At 39.4% G+C, this 20916-nt stretch overlaps 1 protein-coding gene across 6 annotated transcripts in view; it reads right to left on the reverse strand.

The window, feature by feature from the left end:
- TNRC6B (trinucleotide repeat containing adaptor 6B) overlaps nucleotides 1–20916 on the reverse strand; it is a 150164-nt gene that overhangs the window by 44982 nt on the left and 84266 nt on the right. For all 6 annotated transcript variants that reach the window (XM_076337355.1, XM_076337346.1, XM_076337397.1 and 3 more), the window contains 5 exons: nucleotides 15263–15350; nucleotides 11375–11396; nucleotides 9381–9725; nucleotides 2141–4468; nucleotides 666–824 (listed from right to left, as the gene is read on the reverse strand). In XM_076337355.1, coding sequence (XP_076193470.1) covers nucleotides 666–824; nucleotides 2141–4468; nucleotides 9381–9725; nucleotides 11375–11396; nucleotides 15263–15350 — 2942 coding nt within the window. The remainder of the gene's footprint in view (nucleotides 1–665; nucleotides 825–2140; nucleotides 4469–9380; nucleotides 9726–11374; nucleotides 11397–15262; nucleotides 15351–20916) is intronic.

The raw sequence follows: 20916 nt of genomic DNA on the forward strand, positions 1-20916 counted from the left end.
CAGGAATAATTTCCACAAAAATAAAACTCTTAATACAGCAAAATTTTAACTTCAAAGTAAATTTTTGAAGATTTCAACAGCATCTCATTCATGGAGAACACAGCTGTAGGCAGGTAATATCCAGAAAATAGTCATCCATTCAGGTTCAAACACAAAAGAAAGTTCAGTTCTTAAGCATTACAATTTTCCACACTCATACAATAAAAAAAAAAGGCAGGTTGCATTACCAAAGCATAGATTACCATGTAATGGCTTCCACTGTAAAATCTGTCTGTACTGCACATTCCTTTTTCTGATATGATCAGGAAAAGTGATTTATCACGTACCAAGTTTATATGCTAAGTAACACGTGGGCAGCCAGGAAAGAAAAGCCATTTTGAGAAAAAGACATATTTCCTCGCTCACATGCTCTAATGTTTCAACACTTGTACAAATCAGAGCTGCCCATTTAATTGCTTAGTTAAGAAAGTTTTCATTACCTTAAAAGACAAAGTTCCAGTCATTTGTAAGCACTTTATCACTCATTCATCAAAATCTTACACGACATTCAACATTGCTTCTAGGCCTCAGATAACAATTCCTCCATGGGTGACCTATATCAAAAGGCCAAACACTAAAAATCTCCAGGACCATTGCAAAGAAACTGGTATCTGGCCTATACTCACTAGATTTCATGGCATTCGGGGCGTTGGAAGGTGCATTCCCCCAGCCTGTTGTCGATGCTCCTGTATCATCTACTTCACCCCACCCAGGACTGGTTTCATTTGGCTCACCCCAGGCAGACGTACCATTATCTGGAGCAGGTGGAGTGCTTTTGCTCCAGACTGCACAAAGGAGAAAGAGTTTTCATTACAGACCATTTAGACAACGAACTATTTACTGCAGTGCAGCACCACGTCATTAATCTACTGCTTCGTTCTTTCTGTTGAGGACTTTAGATTCTCAATAGCGTGGGTGCAACAGAATTGACAACTGTTCACATCAAACTTAGAGTGGGCACTGACCTCTAGGGATGAAAAAGAATGCTATGATGAGTAATAATATTCTCCCAGGTTAAACATGAACCCCACATCTAATGCTGTCCTCCTGTCTGGTAAACTTTTGTGACTAATTAAAAGCATCAGACTAACTCAGGGTTTTCATATACTGAAGAAAGAATAAGGACATATTTAAAGAACATATTAAAATGAAATAGTATTCTTTAAAGCATGTCTGAGTCAGAGAAGAGATTACGTAACAATAACATCTTAATATATTTCCAGGCTATGTAACTTTTTCTTGTCCTTATTTCAAAGGAGAAAATATTTTACTAAGTATTCTTTATCATTCAACAGAGCCAAACTGAGCTAAAAACTAAATCACAGACTTGCTCAGTTTCAAGTGTGAACTGAGTGTTTCAGAGCAAAAAGGCTTTGACTAAAAAAAAAAGTAAAGAATTTCTCACCGTTTCTCTAATAGTTACATACAAAAAAATGTGATTTAGTCTGGAGAAAAGGAGGCTGAGGGGAGACCTTATTGCTCTCTACAACTACCTGAAAGGAGGTTGTAGCAAGGTGGGTGTTGGTCTCTTCTCCCAAGTAACAAGCGATAGGACAAGAGGAAACGGCCTCAAGTTGTGCCAGGGAAGGTTTAGATTGGATATTAGGAAAAATGTGTTCACTGAAAGGGTTATCAAGCACTGGAACAGGCTGCCCAGGGAAGTGGTTGAGTCACCATCCCTGGAGGTATTTAAAAGATGTGTAGATGTGGTGCTTAGGGACATGGTTTAGTGGTGGACTTGGCAGTGCTACATTTATGGTTGGACTTGATGATCTTAAAGGTTTTTTTCCAACCTTAATAATTCTGATTCTGTAATTCAAACTCTTCTTCAGAGCTCAGAAGTTTGTCAGCTAACAAACATTTTATTTTACTGGCAAGCTGACCAAGTATTCAGATCAGAGTTACCGAGTCACAACAAGCAGAGGACTGATTGATTCAAATTTTAAAGACACTTTAAATACAAAACCAAATATTCAAATAAGAAATTGGTTGTCTTTATGGAATAAAACTATTAGGAATTGGAGGCTGCACAAGTATCTCTTATGCATTAAGATTACATTCATATATAGGAGCTTGCTGAAAAAAGGTACAAGACCAGTACCTGATGCTTGTGATTTGCTAGTCATTGGAGTAGGCAGGCTCTGCTCCCGTGGGGCCTGTCCTCCTTGTGAGTTCTTGTCCCACAGGTTCACATTCTTGTAGTTATAACTGCTAGGATCTCCCCACGCTGAAGTGCCATCATCAATATCCATTTTTCGACTGATTGACTGTGGAGAAGGTTCTTCCCAGCCACTAGGCTCCTCCTCTTTGGGGGCAGCTGGCTGTGGTCCGCTGTTCCAGTTTGGGTTTGGAGGTCGCCCATTATTTGGAGTTTGGGGCGGTGGACCCCAGGATCCAGAAGCCTCCTGCTGTTGCTGCTGGTGCTGCTGCTGCTGCTTGTTCCAGGAGTTGGGCTGTCGACCCGTCTCATTCCATGTTGAAGTTCTTTTACAATCATCCCATCCACCCTTTGAAGCAACGCTTGTATTTGCACCATTACCCCAAGTTCCAATCTCATTTTGCCCACCTTCACCCCAACCAGACACTGGCTTGTTTCCTGCACTTTCCCAGTTGCTGTTTTTTGTTTGGTCAGCTTCCTCTCCCCAGCCGTTCTTTCCAGAAGACCAGCCTTGATTAGGTTGCCGTCCGCCCCACCCCTGATCCTTACTAGAGCTGTCATTCCAAGAGGAAGATGATTTTTCTTCTGGTCTTCCTCCTCCCCAATTAGAAGAATTGGGGTTCTTATAGTCATTCCATCCTCCAGTATTTTTGGGGTCCTTCCACTCCGTTGGGGTTGAGAGCTCACCCCATCCAGACTTGATTTGATTGCTTTGGCTGGGTACATCGCCCCAGCCCCCTGAGTTCTTTGTCTGTGTGGCAGAGCTCTCCCACCCCTCAGTTCCTTTATCAGACTTCCCCTCGGGCCGTGGCATCTCTTCAATATCCCACACGGTATCTTGCTTAATTTGAGTTTGGCCCCAGCCGGTGTTTGAAAGCACTCGGGGGTCCAAATCAGTCCTGCTCAGCAAAGTCTGCAAGACTGCCTGGCAATCAGGATGCGTAGGCCTATATGATCGGCGTCCAGAATTGTGACTGTCACTGCTTCCTGCTTTGTGGTTGCTTCCAGTGCTTTGACCTCCAACCTCACTTCCCGCAGAGCTGGAAGATCTTCCCCAACAGGGAGCCTGGGAATTGCCTTGGTTTTCAGGAAGAGGGTGGCCTTTTTGATTGTCCCATGCTCCAGTGCTAGAATTTGGTTGGTTTGGACCACTCCATTCTCCAATCTTGAGTTCATCAGACCCAGACAGCTGTTTCCATTCTCCCTGAGACCCCCCAGATGTTAATTTGTTCCCTTCACCCCATTTGTTTTCATTTGCATGCTGAGGGCCAAAGTTCCAAGACCCACCACCCGTAGACCGGTTATTGTTATCCCAAGAATCACTTCTTGACCCATTAGGTTTTTGAACAGAAGCTCCTTTCCAGGAGTCCTCTCTATCCTTTCCATTGTTCCCATGGTTTCCAGAATTGCTCTGTCCAGAGACTGTGTCAGTTCCAGAAGACCCCCTAGCTGTACCCCAAGATCCAACACTCCCAGTCTTTCTTTCTCCAGTGCTTTGTGAAGGGGTGTCAGTGCTCCTGGAAGGGTTCCCCAAGCCCATTTCAAAGGGCATTCCCTTATTCTCCATAGGGTTTGGTGAACTTAAGTTCAAGGAGTTAGTGTTTCCATTTTTTGGTCCATCAGTGTTATGAATTTGAGCCTGTTCTCTGCCAGAGACAAAGTTAACACCCGCATTTTCCATCTTTGACTGCTGTTCCCTAGAGGTCTGACCTACTGTGCTAATCTGTGCATTGGAGCTACCACTATCAGATTCCAAAGTCCCTTTCCTAGAATTGCCCTCTTGAACCAGTGCCGGCCAAGCAGACGGGTTGCTATTTGGGTTAAAGTTGCTGAAGCCAGAACTGGGACCAATTCTATCTTGTCCACTCAAGTTCCTCCAATTACCTAGTCCATTGTTACTCTCGGCAGCAGGGTTGGAAGATTGAACAGATTTAGCCTTGGGATCAGATTTCCAGGCCCCAAGATTACATTCGTTTCCAGCGCTTCCAGACTGGCACTGGCTTCCTTTTCCTTTGTTACTAGTGGTGCTTCCTGGCAGAGCGTTCTTCTCCAAGCCAGGGTTCGAGGCACTGTTGTTATCGGTGGTGTTTTCGGAAGAAGACTCAGCATCTTTGCTGGCAATACAAGGCCACTCTTCCATGTCAGACCCGTCTACAATCACCTTGTCCCAGATGTGAGTTGGGTTGGCGTTGGTGCCGTTGTTGGAGGCGGCTCCAGGACCCCAAGTGGAATTTGCATAATTTGAAGCAGCAGCACCTCCAATTGCTGAATCTAGAAAAAAACCCCACACCCAAAAAGGTCATTAATAATGAATATTATTTACAAGCACTGAACATCACATTTTTGACACCACTGATTACTTGTTTTCATTAATCAGAACCCTTCCCTCAAATGTGTAACAAAGTTGCTTTGGAAGGCTGGAAAACACCATTGAAAATACTGATAAAAAAATTTCTTTCAACAAACTCCCCACAAGCATTTTGCTGACATTTGAATTCACCATTGACTCACTACTTCTGCTAACAGTCCGGCTCTAAGTTCAACATAGTAATTATAACAGATAAAGGATTGAAGACAAAAAGCATCTAATGAATATATAAAGCTGAAGAAGTCTATTCTTCAGCTTCAAATGTCTTTTTCAACTTGATTTTGCTACTAGGAATTTCTTTCAACCCTTTGCAAAACAAATAAAATTATTTCCAAAAGTTACTGTAAATCAAAAGAGTCCAAAGCTACACAAATTACAATTTCTATGTAGTAACGTGCAAGCTGCATTCAGTATGTAATTACCCCACATTTGTGTCACTGCTATATTTACCCTAGAAACCACAGTTTGTGGTTTTGCAAGCACCTAAGCTGATCTCCCTGCCACTGGATGTAGGCTAGTAAAAGATCTCACTTTTCCTTCTCTCTCTCACCAGCTCTACACCTACGTCGAGTTCCCCAAGTTTCACCTCTCATTTGTGACAGTTCTGATGGCAGTTAAGCCCTTTAACTAAGTCAACTGTATTCACTAATTCAACACAAAACTGTCCACTTTCTGATGGGTTAGTTTTTTGCTGGCTTAGCACATTGTACAGGGCAACCTGCAAATTCAATGAGCTTTGGAGTCACTATAAGGAAATTAGCAGGATGAACGACAATGAATAGGGTCCCTTTCTTTCATCTGTGGTGAACTATTATTATGTCCTATGTGGCATGACTTCACATAGACAAAGTATTTGTATACAGTTTTAAAGCAGACATAAATTAACACAGTGCCACGATGGATGAAGCCTATGTCAGTGCTGGCAGCACGATGTCTGCATATATGCAGACGCGTTATCATCATTAGTTTAAAACATCAGACAAGATTCCCTTGCCATCCGCATCATTACTTCTGATCCTCTAAATAATTTAAGTCCATTAGTACTTCAGTGGTGTTCTCTATATAGGGTTCCACTCATTTTTCTATGTATTTTTAATACCAAGGGACCCTAAATTGCCCTCGCCACAAATTCCCAGTGATGAAGACTAAACACTCTCCCTTCTACAAAACCATGTATTGAATCCTTATATATTAAGTCTTACTCAGTTATCCCACCCAACCAGTTTAACTTATTTTGCAGAGCATAAAGTTCATAGTAACATCCGCATCAGTAGTCATACCTGAATATATATTGTTACTACTGGCTCATATGACAGCTTCCATGAAAATAAGGCATAATGACCTTAAAAAAGTGGATTTCTGCCCCGCCTCTCCACCCCCCCCCAAGTTCCTATGTTATATATTCAAAAAGTGAAGACCACAGTTTCTGGTTGCTAATACTTTTAATAGAACATGAACAGATCAGCTTTCAGCGCCTGTCTCAGGCTTTCAGTTCATCAGCTTAACCAATGAACACCCACTGAATGTCTTCCAGATCCCCCTTCATTGAGGGCCACCAGTAAAGATCCAGACTTTACAGCAAGGTCAGAACTCTCTTGTAAGCTTTGAATACTGATGAACAGAAGTTTGTCTTCATCCATTAAATCCTAGACACCAAGATCCAAAAGACCAAGCAGTTCCCATGCACATTCTGTTCCTTCTGTTGCCTTAACCTCAAGTGCAAACTTAACAATAGCAAGGAAGTCTGACTCTCCACCGATATTTGTATCTTGCTATCTTTTTAGTACACTGAGTAACCCCCCCCCCTTCCCCCCCCCCCCAATTTAAAAACTTTCTGATTAGACTGATCACAGGAATAGCTTAAGGAGGACAGCCAAAGACAAGTTTAAAAGACTGCAAGATTGCTGTCTTTTGAACTTAGCAATGATTCAGCAAATGAATGATGCATAGGCAGTTATACATTTAGCAAGATCTTCACATAGGTGATTTTAACAGAGCATTTCATATTTCATTTCTGCGAAGACATTTTAAAAGTATTAAGATTGGGATACTTCCTAACATAGCGCACTAGGACACAAGTTAATGGACTGTTCTATAAAACGAGCCTCCCTTTGCCATTGACAGTGGCAACAAAATTTTGGCAATTTATGGTTTTGTCTTAAGATAATGGGTAAGGGCTCTTGGTTCTAAAACTGACTCTTCCTTAATAACATGCTGAACATAAACAAGTTTCTGATCTGACTAAAATGAAAAAAGTTACCAGGAAATGACTGCTTTTTAAGGATGAGAGTATGGAACTGAAATAAGTGAAAGTATTGAAATGGAGTCCTGAAATGAAGATGCAGTTTTGCTGTGAGATATAGTGGTGTTTCTTAAGAGAGTATTGTAACTAATTAAAGACTTTCACCAATAAAATTTAAGCTTTGTTTTTCAAAATTGTCTTGCACATCCTGAATATCATTGGTATTGGAAGAATTATATACACCACCCTCCACCCCAACCCCCCATATTGCTACGGGACAATAGTAAATTTGGTGTAATCTGTCAGGGAACTAGAGTTTCACCACCTTACAGAAGCATTTCAATTCTGGTAGAAAAAGAAGGATTATGTATTGACTTTTTGTATTAAAGCCTCACCAACACCATCTATAGATATGTGGCGAATATAACAATGTGAAGGACTAGGTAAGCTGCATTATTTTCCCCTTTGGGAACCTGCTTTTGTTTTCACGTGGGATGAATTAATCACAGTATCAGTGCATAAGTGCCTGACAGAATTGGGCCCAACCTGAAATCCAATTTGTAAACAGCCAGGATCTCAGATGGGATTAATGACGTGCGAAACAGATAGCAACACCATACTTCCATAAGCACTTTGATGGAGCACTCCAAGTGACAGCATTTCTCTTGTCCAGCTGCTCATTCCCACTCCTCTGGCACACCTACTCTCACATGCTAGCACATATGTTCCCACTGATATTCAGTGAGCTGCACTGGTAAATCACCGAGACTGAAATTAGCTTTAAAAGACAACCTGGGTTAATTTTAATCCAAGTCAGCCCCCCAGCCCAGTTAACTGTGTTATGGTGTAGAAATTTGGATAGGGTGATGCAGATCTGAAGGACCCATATCTTTCTTGGCAACACTCCTGACTTACATCAGGATAAAGCAATTAACCATTGGCATAAAAAGTTGCCACAATCAATGTAACATCTTAGTTGTTAATGCACCATTAAACTAAATGTAAAAATATGAGAATTCATAAAATCAAATTTCAGTCTCAGAAAAACAAATATTAGGTGTCAAATTAGTTACATAGAACTTAAGGAGCCTCTCCTACTTCAGAAGTGTCCTCATATAGTACATCCAACAGCAAAAAATGCTGTTCATGAGAAATTCTGAAAACTTTTAGAATGCTTCACTACCATAAAGTCTCCTTTGTCAGCCTACTACAATTACTGTGAAGGTATACTAATGCTGACATAATGCTAGGATTTTATATATAGTTGGAAGACTTTGGGGTGAGTTCCCCACCCTCCCCATGTTTCAGGTGTTTTATCAAAATCAGCCATCTCTTGAGAGATCTGTTTTTAAACTGATTAGCTAAAACTTTGCCCTTGTAGTTTGAAATTCACACGCACACCCCCCCTTATTAAATTGGGAACATCAAAGACAACAAGATAAATAATCTGTCAAACAGGAATTTGCTACAAAGGAATTCAAGTACTGAAACCACAAAACAAACAGAATTATTCATTTTCCTAGAATCCTTTTTAATAAAGACAGCCATCCCATCTAGCTTCCCTGATTCTGGAGTTCCAAGTCACCTCTGTTTTTTCTTCTGAACCATAAAGAACTATAAAAACTTTATGCTCTCCAAGACTGTGGTTAAAAAAAAAAAAACAAAACAACATCCCATTAATATGGCATGGTTTTCAAAGGCAAACTCAGACACAGTGGTATCGTTATTTTCTTCTCTTGACTATCAAGCATCTATTATTTCTTTTTTAAACACCCTTATTGTTAGAACTGAAGTTGTCCTTGACTTATCAGATCACCTAAGGTTTTCTTTAGGAGGCAGATGTCTTGAGTGGAATTTTGTTTGTTCTACTATCATAACTTAAGAAGGAATTATTACAGTTACTGCAATTCTCCAAGGGTCTTAAAAATTCAGGAGCAATCAATTTCCCCATGCTCATAAAACAACTAATCTTAAAATCAATTTATCTTCTGGAATTCAAAGTGAACAGAAAAGCAAAAACAAGACAATGACCACTTCTATAAAAAGGTTTATCCAAGGAGAAAAACAAGATTACGACTAAAAAAAGTCAGGAGCAAAAGGACCATCTTTCTATTTCATCCAGATCAGAAGTGACAGACACCTGCCATTTGCAGACCTGGTATCTACATGTCTGTTTTACTAGATCATATAAAAAAGTGACAAGATAGGAAATTAATGTCAAAGAAACCTAAAGAGCTATTAAGAACTATTCAACGACAACCATAAAATGCTGTTTATCCATGCATTATATTTACCTTGCTGCGGTCCTAAGAGCATTACAGCATCTGATTCAAAGCACCCAAGACATATTTTAAAAAAATTAACCCTCTTTCTTGTTCCATCTAGTAGTAAGAATTGCATCCATCACCACTAACAGCAAAAGAAAAGTCTATATACTAAAATAGTAGAAGTAAGCTCTCCAAAAGCAATCTGAGGAGTTTTATTATATGACATGCTTATGCACAATTTCAGTGATCCCTTTTCTGCCATGCACACACACGTGTTCATTTAATATTATTATTATTATTACTTGCCTGTTGCAGTCCCACTGTCGCTCTGCAGCAGTGCTCCTGTCACTGGTTGTGCGTTGTTTGGGTTTGCTCCTGGTGCTGTTGGGGGAGGAGGCCCTGCTCCACCCCCAAGGAGCATACAGGATGGCGGAGGGGGCTGCCCACGTTTCAGTAACACTTTGTGGTCCTGCTGGCAACGGAATCGCGGCGGCACCTCCCGAGGCATGTAGCGGGCGGCGCTTGGCGGTTGTCCGTTCGGCACTGCCACCCTTTTGGCATTGTTGCCACCATTGACTGGTGGCGATGGAGAGTTGCCAATTGGGCTGGCAGCCACTGGTTGGCTTAAACTTGGTTTCGTCACTTCGGGCACTGAAAAACAGGAAGAATGAAAATCAGAAATTTTTCCACTTAAACCTGTGTTAGCTACAAGAACTCACTGTGACTCTTTCCTTTTATAATTTCATTCTTCTCTGAAATACCGTGCAACTTCAACCTTATCGAAGAACAATTTAATTAAAGAAGCAGGAATAAGCAGTAGCAGCAAACCTCGTGCTTCCATGTGCAACTCTGTACCCCAGGATGAAACTCTGCCCTCAGCAAGTATTTCACCATAAGCCCCAAATTTCTTGAAAATGTTAAGTTGGGAAAGAATACCACCCTGGGCAATGAGTCATTTTAAAATATTAGCAGTCAAATATAACTGGTTTCACCCCCGTTCTGTTCGCTGGTCTTCAACTGGTTTTTGGATTGTTATGCATCACCCCCTTATGGGAGATCTGAAATCAGATCCCAAGTTTTCACCTGCTTACTAGGCTACACAGCCACTGCCAAAACAAACAAAAAGAGGGGACCCCCCCCCCCCTTGGATTCAGAGTTAACAAATCTGAGTTCTCTGTACTGCTCTTAAATAAGGCAGTAATAGTTCACTCTCACCCAAAAGGCAGTCCTACATACAGCATTTGTATTGGACTCGCCTAAAGTTTCCCAGCTGGTCACCAGGTGACCCTATAAGCCAGGACAAGCCGCTTCTGAGGGCTATTATGCATTGGAGAAGAGGAAAACCACAAACAAATCCTTGAGGAACTAACACCATCACAAAATTTGCTTAAGAGACTCTAGACTTGTGACCCCTGACTGACATTCTCCATGTGCTTTTTTGAAACAGAGCAGAAGAAATTCCTAGCCAGGCACCTAGAAGGTGTAATTGCTAAGACATCAGACTCCCAAGGCAAGGAAAATTTAACACATCTACTCTAGCCTTTGTTGACGATTAATACAAGAAAAGGATGTCCAGAAACCCCTCCCCAGCAAAGTAAACATAATCAGTAAAACTCTTCCTCTTACAAATGTGAGATCAAAACAAGCAAGTCTCTCTTTGGCAACATGAATGCGTTATTCCCCACATTTTATTTTGATAAGGGTTTTCCGATTTCTCTATATAGGCTTCATTGCCCCAAACCCAAACAAAGGTATTGTTAGCTGTAAAATCAAGTTACTATCTTAGTTCCTGTCAATAACGGCAATTTCCTCACACAATTTTTAGAAAACTGACATGCAAATCAAGATTAAATATATTTTTAGATCAGCTAAATAAGCTTAACTTTCAAGATGCTCATCAGTCCTGCCTTATCTGTTGGACTTTTAGGTGCCTGAACTTCTCTTAAGTTTCCAAAACCAAGTCACTTTCACTCATTTTGGTACCTCACCACAAGCAGTGCTTTCCCTGTCTTCCATTCCACTTATATAGGTGGTTTCAGTTTTTGGTTACTTGTCTAAAACCTTTGCAAAACTGTAAACTAAATATTTCAGCTAACCTGTTTTATCCACAATCCTCATTCCCTCTTCAAGTATTTTGATGCTGACAACATGGATAGTTCTAGTTTTTTATTTCTTCTGAATACACATCTTCAGTATTTCATCTTGACTCATAATTCCCCCTCCTTTTCCAACAGTTTTGATCAAGATCCGAGTCTTGGCTCAAGTCAATTAAAAAATACTCTTTAGGATCAGATTCTTACCTTTGGTTTTTTGATCTGTGACCTGCAAATTAAGAGCAAGAATGTAAATAGAGTTTTAAGAACCTCAAAACAAACATTGAACAGGCTGCAATAAATCATGACCTTAATTTATTAGCACAAGAACAGTATTTGTTGTTGCATGAAAATAATCAGCTGATGAACTACAAGTCTAAACAGTATTCCTAGTCATATATATGAAGTTTTCAAAAATACTACAGCTCCTATAATACCTTTGCCTGATGCAAGAGTCCCTGGCAGAAACCGTAATTACTTCACTCATGATGATTTTTGGTATACACCCCCCTCCTCATCCCAAACATGGACTTCCAAAACACAAATAAACATGTGCTATAGCACTACAGTTCTTTCAGATTTTGGAGGTGAAGTACTACAGTTAAAGCGTAACGAAAACTTCCTTCTGTAAGAGTATCCTTACAGCAGACTGTTGGGGCTGGCAACGGAATTTCCACAGGAGTAACGAGAGGTGAGAATAGCAGTCTTTCTGCTATCTTCCCATTTTACCTTTCCCATGACATCTCTTCCAAGGAGAAATCCTAAACCTTACTGGATTCATTGCCACAACTACAAAAAGTACCAGCAATATCTATAAAACACCAGACTTCAAAATCTCTTGAAAACAATAAGAAGTTGATTACTGAAGTGAGCCATCACGCTGGCCAACATACTCAATATGTGGTTTTGCTGTACTTCTACATTCTTTCAGCATAGCAGATTTCAAGCTGTAGTAGAGACAAACATACCACTGGCATATTCTCTGGAATCATGTGTATTGTAGCATGTTTTGAACCTGTCGATCATGAGTTCCACTACACAATAATGGAAAAACCCTAAAGATCATCATGTGTCAGGTTCTATGACACCTATTCTTAAAAGAAATTGCTGAACTAGTCCATAATTCTGGAAAGCACACAGTGACAGTATAGAATAATGAAAGCACAAGTAAAAAGCAGTTTATTGTTTAAACCAACCAAGCCAGAACTCCTTTGTACGGTAAAGAATAAAAAGACAAACTGTACTGAATTGCTATGGCATCATTCACTTTGCAAAGATGAACACTGCAATATGCAAAGTGGAACATTCGCTATAATACAAAATCTTAGGCATCCTAACTTCACAGAATTAGGTAATCCAAAAGTCTCCAAGACACTAAAAATGCACCTGTACCAAAACTGCGTCTGTACCAAGCCAGACATCAATATTCACTTCACTTGTGAAAAATCCTGTATGCATCAAATTACGTCTTCTTCTGTAACACAGTTAAAAATTGTTAAGCACTTAAGTGACTCTGATGGTCCACTACTAAAGGAAAAGGAAGAGGGGGGGAAAAAGTTATTCATGAATCCAATCTGCTAATGCTGATAGGTTTACTATAGTCAACAGTAAACATGTTCAGTAAATTAGTAACTTGTCTACTTGGAAGAACCCCATTTTACCAAATCTTTAAAGAATTCTACATGATAACCACAGTTTGCTTTAGGAAGAAAAAAGAGTTACTTCTGCCTATACTGCGTCTCTCTCCTAGTCAAAATGATTTGTTTTTGCGATTCTTTTGTCTAGAATACAAAAGTTGAGAAAATGTGACACTGCCTTAGATTTACACCTGTCATCTCTCTGTGGGCAACCTAGAAGCATCAGCAGGGCAGGAGCAGCTATAGTAAATGGGAAGGTGGAGTCAAACTCAGCCTTCTGACAAGCTACCAAACGGCCCCTGGGACACCAGCCACAGGAATTTAGTTTGTGAATTTGCCTGCATAATCTCTGTTGAAGTAATTTTTTTATTTTTTAAGTTTCAGAAGATCCAGACAGAAACAATTGTTTCAGACAAACTCTGTCTGAAAAAGGTACCCCCAAATCATTACTGCTTATTTGGTGAACACCCCCACAGTCACTAAGAACAAACACACACATTTATGTTCTGTCCATTCAGTTGCCTGCTTTGCTATTCCCAGATATCTCCAAGTATTACTGTTAAGTTGGGTCTCTAGGAGATCAACTTATTTAGTGTTTACCCTTCCCAAGATTTTGGCAAAATATTGTAACATTCAATCATACTGAATAACTTAGTAGGTGAGGGACCACACAGGAAAGCTGCTAAATCTCCTTTGTATTCAAAGCACCAATTCCTCAGTAAACACTCACAGCACTGTTATCAAGATGATCGGTACAACCTTTTCAAGTTTCTCTTGTATCATTGAATATCAGCACATAATCCTCAAGTCACTAGTCGTTACTTACCAGCATCTGCTCCCCCTGGTTGCTACATATAGTTTTTGTACTTCAACACTAAACAGCAGCAACACTGAGGCAAAAAGACACTGAAGAAACCTTGTTCTGTAGCTACTGATCTTTTGCAGTATTATTGGGGACGTATCAACACAATGGCTGGATAAAGACAACAGAAATACACCAGTTTGTCCGCACCTAATTCAATAATTTAAACTGACAGACTCAAATTGGTGAAAAAGCTAGATAAGACCCTGGATAAGCCAAAATTTAACTGAAATCAGTGCTGGCTGTTCTCAGCAGAAACCTATAGAATCTAACAGAGTAACGTCTGATCTTTCGTAGGATCTGTTGTTACTGAAGCAACTGAAAAACAGAGACTACTGAAAGAAAGTAAAGCTTTCTGCTCTCAATTTCACATAATCATTGAGGTTGGAAGGGACAGCCTGTGGAGATCTAGTCCACAGTTCCCACCCCTGTTCCCCTCCCACTCCCAGGAGTCTCCCCAACTCAAAGTGAAGTCATCAAAACAGATTGCACAGGGCCACATCCAATTAATTTTTGAACATCTCCAAAGATGGAGGCATCACAACGTCTCTGGAAAACCTGTTTCAATGGTTGCCCAGTCACACACATGCACAAAAAAAAGTCTTTTTATGATTAAGTGGAATTTCTTGTATTTCAATTTGTGCACAATGCCTTGTGCCTTGTCACTAGGCATCACTGAGAAGAACCTGTCTCCATCTTCTTTACTCCCTCCCACAAGGTATTTATATACATTGATTGATAAGATCTCCCCTGAGCCTTCTCCAGGCTGAAGAGCCCTAGCTTGCTCAGCCTTGCCTCATTTGTCAGATACTCCAGTCCCTTAATCATCTTAGGGGCCTTCTGCTGGACCTGCTCCAGGATGGTTACACCTGTCTTGTACCGGGAAGCCCAGAACTAGACAGAAAAGATTGTACCAGTAAGAAGAATGGATAAAGCTGCAAGAGACTCAAGTTCATGTGTCAAGTTAACTCCTAGAACAATCTGCTCGGTTTTCAGCAAAACAGAGAGCTTCTAATACAGCAAAAGTTCAAACCCATTTTCTGAGCAAAAACAATTTTCAGTGACTTATCAATTCTCCATGGCTTAGACTTGAACTGATACAGTTCAGCAGAAGTGCTATTAGCTACAGAAAACATAAAACCTAAGTGATACTTAGCAAAAAATAAAGGGAACCTTCAGTAGTAAATATTTCTTATAAACTTCCTTAAGGACTTACAAAAAAAAAAAACGTATCTTCTTGCTTTAGAAAATACTTAAGTCAATTTTACTGCAAGAATTGCAAAAGCCCGGCAGCATTCCCATCCCCAAACACCTCAAAACAGCAGGAGTTGCACAGGTCAAGAGAACCCATGTTCAAGAACTTGTTTAATACTTTATATCAAAAAACTTCTTTTACTTCACATGACACACTAAGGAGAAGAAATGTCTAAGTTAAACACTTAAGTTCCAGGAAAATTATGCAAAAAATAGTCATTAATGAAGCATCACTCTGAACAATCAAGTTTTTAAGCTCAAATACAAACAATTTAACAACTTACCACCCCCAAAACTATTTATGTTCCGGCTGAATAAAAAAATTCAAATATCAAAACCTACCTTCTGAGCAGATTCCTTCTTTTTCTTATCCTCTTTCTTCCTTTTCTTGTCTTCCATTAACTGTTCTTCCCTTTCTTGCTCCTTCTCTCTGCCAAAACATGAAAAACAACGGTATGAGCACAATCAAGTTGTACAAAAGCCACACGTACTACATGCCTCTTCCCCCCAAGAAAGGAAGTCAAGATACTAGATTCCTCTTATCATCATACTTCATTTGCATTTGAGGGTTTCAGTCTAACTGAGATAAGAAAAGCACCTTCTAGCTCAGTGTGGCCACAATCACGCCACTTGCTGCATAAAGGAAAATTCCTTTATTTGGATCAGGCATCTTATGGCAGTACCCTATATAAATTAACTACATGCCTGATATTAGAAAATATCTTCAAGACATTTTGGCCAAAGTACCCTTTTAATTGGGTTGTGCTATTATTTAATGAAGAGTCTCATGAATCTTTTCATATGGAAAAAAAGGGAAGTTGTAATTTAATATAAGATGGTTTGGGCTGATACGACATTTATCTTCACAAGGGGAAGAGATTATTCTATTGCCTGTAGCTATGTCACTTGTAAGAGACTAGAAGTGTCATATCAAATCAAAACCATCATTTATTATACAAATCACTAATTTAATTTCTAGCCTATTGTACCCACCCACAGAATTTTTGTGATGAAACTTGTAATATAAATTACTTTCCAGGGAATCTATTTTTTCCACAAGAACATCATTTCAAAAAAGGAAGAAAAATATATGCAGCTGCTATTGTTGTCAAGCTATCACCATGTTGCTATGTTTCGTATCAAATATGAAAGTACCAGAAAATGGTTAATTTACTGCATATATGCTATTGGCTGAGCTGTTTCTATGGTGAATCACATTTTTGTTAACCAATTCTCTTCACCTCCTTAAAAGTAAATTTAAGACCACGTTTTCAGCTCACTTGGAGTAATTTCTTTTTATAGGGAAAGATTAAGACAAAGACGATTAATATAAAAAGATGATCTGACAGATGAGGGTTAGGATCAGAGACCAGAGATGTGTACTTTACAAATGGGAAACAACTAACAAGTATAACCCATGATCTTTCAGAAGATTTTATAAAAAACAGAACAGCTTTACAAACAAAACTGGAGTTTATAATAGTACGGAACTATTTCTTATATTTATGCACAACTCGAAGCTTTTTCTGACCACAGTTTAAAAAGCTTAAAGTTGAGTTGGCTTTGCTGTCACATCACTCAGATTTTTTTTTTCCTTCCATTGCATTTATATGGTATAGGTAATATTTCTGTTTGCATTTTCACTAGGTATTGCCAAGCCAGTGTACAAGGAGACATTTACATAACTAATCAATTCCTACAAAAGTATTTTGAGATGTTATGTGTTAACAGCTTCCTGATTGAGGACTTCAAAGAACTCTCTTAAAGAGAAAAGGTTCTATGGACAGTAATAAAATGTCTTCCTGGTTTCCTAAAGTTAGGCTCTCCTTCTTCATGGATGGAGAAAATGGATAAGGGCAAGATGAGTCCTTAGTAACAACATCCTGAGGTTATTACCAAATGCAATTCATACATAATTGCAAATTCAGTCTGCATTTAACGAAGTTTGAGGCAAGCATTCCACATCATACAGAACAGCATTTTATGCACTCTGTCTGGTATTGCTTAAGCCAGGTCAGTTCTTGCTCTCTTCTGTTCTCTATAAAATATCAAAGCACACTTCCCAGCTCTAAACTCTAGCAAGGAAAAGCCCAGCAGGTTTTTCAGTTTTACTAATAGCAAAGACATGAAGCATTGGGGAGGTTAGTATACTTCGCATTGTCTGTCATGGCACTGAGACAAAGTTTTCTGTTTTCTTTGAGCCACAGATTGTAAGCAATATGAAAAAGCTCTCCAGTGACACCCTCATCTTTCAAAGTTACTATAACCTCAAATTATGTTTACTACTTTTGTGCTGTCAAGCTATGTGTGCCTTTTGGGCTGTAGTGCCAGTTATAAGTATACTATTTCCAAAAAACTTTCTTGCAGCACGCAAAAGTTAAAGAGCTGCTGAAAAAGGGTAGGATCAAAATACAAAATGAATTCCAGTAACTGCCTGGCACACAGACAGCCTTCTACTTAAAAGCACCTTCCTTAGTTTTGCGAGCAGAAGAGCAGGGAATGGAAAAGAATGAGAAAAAGGTCATATTCACAATCAAAGCTGAAGCTATGGCTTACAACAACATGTAGCACTAATCATAAAAGGAGCCAAGGAGACCCATAGCCTGAAAGTAAACACCTAGTTATGGTCATCTGTCTTTGTGGTAAGTTCAGGACAGGGATGATTGCTACTGCTGCTGCCTTTTTTTCAGACATATACAGGCAAATATCTGTGGTACTAAGGCTGCACAAAAGCTGTTTGTTTTGCATGACAACCTCCCCTTTTTCTGCTCTTTTAGTAGAGATGTGCATTTAATATTCCATTGGACACATCATCAATAACTAAAATATCGCAATAATCAATACTTAGTAATTTAGGCTTCAATTCATGTAAGCACACACCTAAGTTCTACTGAGGTGGAAGGGATCTATCTGAACACCTGGGCTGCATCACATGTACAAGACCACAAAGGTCCTGACAAAGCATAACTAAAACCTCACAAACGTGTAGGAAGTATGAAGTTATACTCTCCAAATGACAGAGCAAGAATTGATGCTATAGACATGCTAACAATGTAGCACCATGTTGAAAGTTCACTGAATTTGGGAGGGGAAAACGGCTTATTGCCATTTCGGGTATCACACTTGCCATCTTCCCACTTTCACTCTTTGATGCATTTCACTAATATTTGAAGTTCTATGATTAATGGTTTCCCTTTTCAGTTGTACACAAGAAGCTTGTTAAACACAAGCTTAACTTGCAGTGTTAAGTGTTCTGATAAATTTAACATAAACAAAGCCTTGAAGTACCTCATCGATTCATTCAGAAGACAACGCTGCCTATTAACCTTCTCTCATTAGCTAAGATAATTCTTTCTGGCATGGTCAAGGAAACTGGGGGGTCCATCATGTACATTCCAGCAACCAGCTGCTTACATTGACAAGATCAACACGGGGAGAAAATACATCAACTCCAAACAAGTGAATTTAGAGTAATACAATGGGGTGTGGTTCCGGTTTTTGTTACCAGCACATACTAATGGGAACATGGACACACCACAGCCCTGAAGAGGAAGTTTGCTACACAGCAATCAGCAGCCAGCTTTTTACTCTAGCTTTCAAGAAAGCATGTGTCGATCTCAAAAATACGACCTAATTGCACTTTAATATTTCCCACAAAATCTTAGAATCAACATTATTGAAAAGTATTTAAAAGTGTATTACAGACTTTAATTCAGAGTATTTAAAGTAAGGCATATTAAGAGCTTACAAATGAAGAGAAACTATAGGTTGTAATCCAAAATACTTTATTTATAAAAAACCAAAACAAACCCAGTAGCTATAACAACCTCTTCTGGCTAAGACAAAAGCAATCATTTCAGAGAAAAGAAAGTTTTTCAGCTAGTTAACTAGAGAAGTAACAGAAAATACTCGTGAAGGTCCAGTTATTAAAACAGATAACCATTTCAGGAAAAAAAGAAAACACAGGTATTGAAGAACTGTGCCCTCCCCCAAAACAATTTACCAGTTTTAGAAAATGTTAATTCCCTGCAAAATCCTAATATTCATTTTTCCAGAAAACTATTTTAAAAAGGACTTATTCTTGCAACGTATGGGCTTGAGGCACGGGTAGAGCACAGAAGTTGTCTTCAAAGTTCTTGCTATCACAAACTGAACTGTGAGATGAGATGACGTACTATATATTACATACTATCTGCTGGCAACACGCTTTGATAGGCAGAGATAAAGCACCGCACAGAGTATTAGTCTACACAAAAACCCCACAACCCTATAAAGTCACCCTCAAACTAAAATTGCACAAAAAATATAAGTAAAATGTAAGAAATGAAAATTCCTAGAAACTCAGGAGTGGCACTTTAGTGCATGCAACTCCCAGTTTCTTCCACAGGGCTATAGGACAACAGTGTTTGGAAGTTCCTCATACATAAAGATGTGGACTAGATGCCAGTACTGAGTCATCTTCCCTCCTCGACCCCACACTTTACTTTCTTTCAGTACAGTTAACTTGGTTTAGCTATACTATAACACAACACAGGAGTGACAGTAAACTTCTATAGGTGCATCCTGTTCTCTGCATTGTAATAAGTATAGGATGATTTACAAATCTGCTTCCAAATTGTGAGCCAACTTCTGTATCTTCTTCCAGAATATGGGGGATTCCGAAACGACACTTGTAGGATCACCAGCACTTTAACAGAACAAGCTTTTATCTGTATAGCTACAAGGTCACATTAACAACTGTTAAATTTTCCCTACAGGCTTTAGCTGTAACTAGCCAGAGGTAAAGGCCATCACCTTATGTGAGATAATATGATTTGCATGCATAGACCAGTCTCACTTACAGGCAACACTTGAGCTATTAACTAACTCTTTCTTACAGACAGGCCAACAGTGATCCAAAATACCAGACCACAAATACATTTCTAATCATTTAGAAATGAACAAAAAGACTCAAAACTTGAGGGACTAAACCAGAAATTTCATCTACAGTGAGGTATCCAACTTTGGTCAAGATTTGAAGCAAAAAGAATTTCCAGTGAACTCTAACTACAAGCATCTAGCTTCTCAGCATTTCTGAAAGTTTCCTCATTATTCTGAGAAATTATACAGCCTGAATACCAGCAGAATTAGGCATCACACATTGGTCTCAGATGCATTGCAAAACACCTTTATAACAAGCTCAAGGCCAGGTACACTTCCAAGGCAAAAGCTCTTCTCAATCTATACAGGGATGAAATCTCTTAGAGAAAAGTAAGCTGTCTTCAACAGTGCTATTTCATGAACAGCTTGCTGCTGCCACTGGAGAAGTAGGTTTCATTTTCTTGTGCTTTATTTTTCTTCATCAGGCTGTGTCCCTGACCTTTCCTTGCTTGAGCCTTCTCTGGAACTCAGCTGATTGTATGGCAAGCAAATTCAACTCACTAAAACTCACCTGGACCATTCCCCCCTGTTTTGCAAATGGAATTAGCTTTGAGTATTATCAGATGAACACCAGAAGTAGCATGCACAAGCAGCAAGGAATCTTCTCCTTTCAAAGAAACATGTTAAATTGGTTGTCAATTGAATGAAACTGCACCTTATTGTATCGTAACACCTCTCCACACAGCACCCAGTTAAAACTCTATAAATTGTATCATAGAAAGATCTACTAGTAAAAGCAAGTGTATTTCCTTTTGAAACAGACTCCTACATTGTTCTAATATATTAAGGAGAATGTTTCCTCTGGACTGTATTTAGCCCTTTATCCCATACTCTGCATGTGACCTGAGCATTGTTACCTGCATCTGTGCAATTCTCCTAACAGGGGCTTTATTGACACAATCCTCTAGCATAAGAGTATTTATATATAAACACAATAAAAAGCATAAGCTGATTAGAACTAAGGGTCATGAGCAATGAAGAAAAAGCATACTAAACTCCCAAATAAGTTCTTGCACCTTGAGATGCAAGCCCTTCTTGCCGCAGCAAAGAATACTGGCAGTCTACTGCTTCAAATA

This window comes from Aptenodytes patagonicus, chromosome 1, assembly GCF_965638725.1.
Source record: "Aptenodytes patagonicus chromosome 1, bAptPat1.pri.cur, whole genome shotgun sequence".
Lineage (NCBI taxonomy): Eukaryota > Metazoa > Chordata > Aves > Sphenisciformes > Spheniscidae > Aptenodytes > Aptenodytes patagonicus.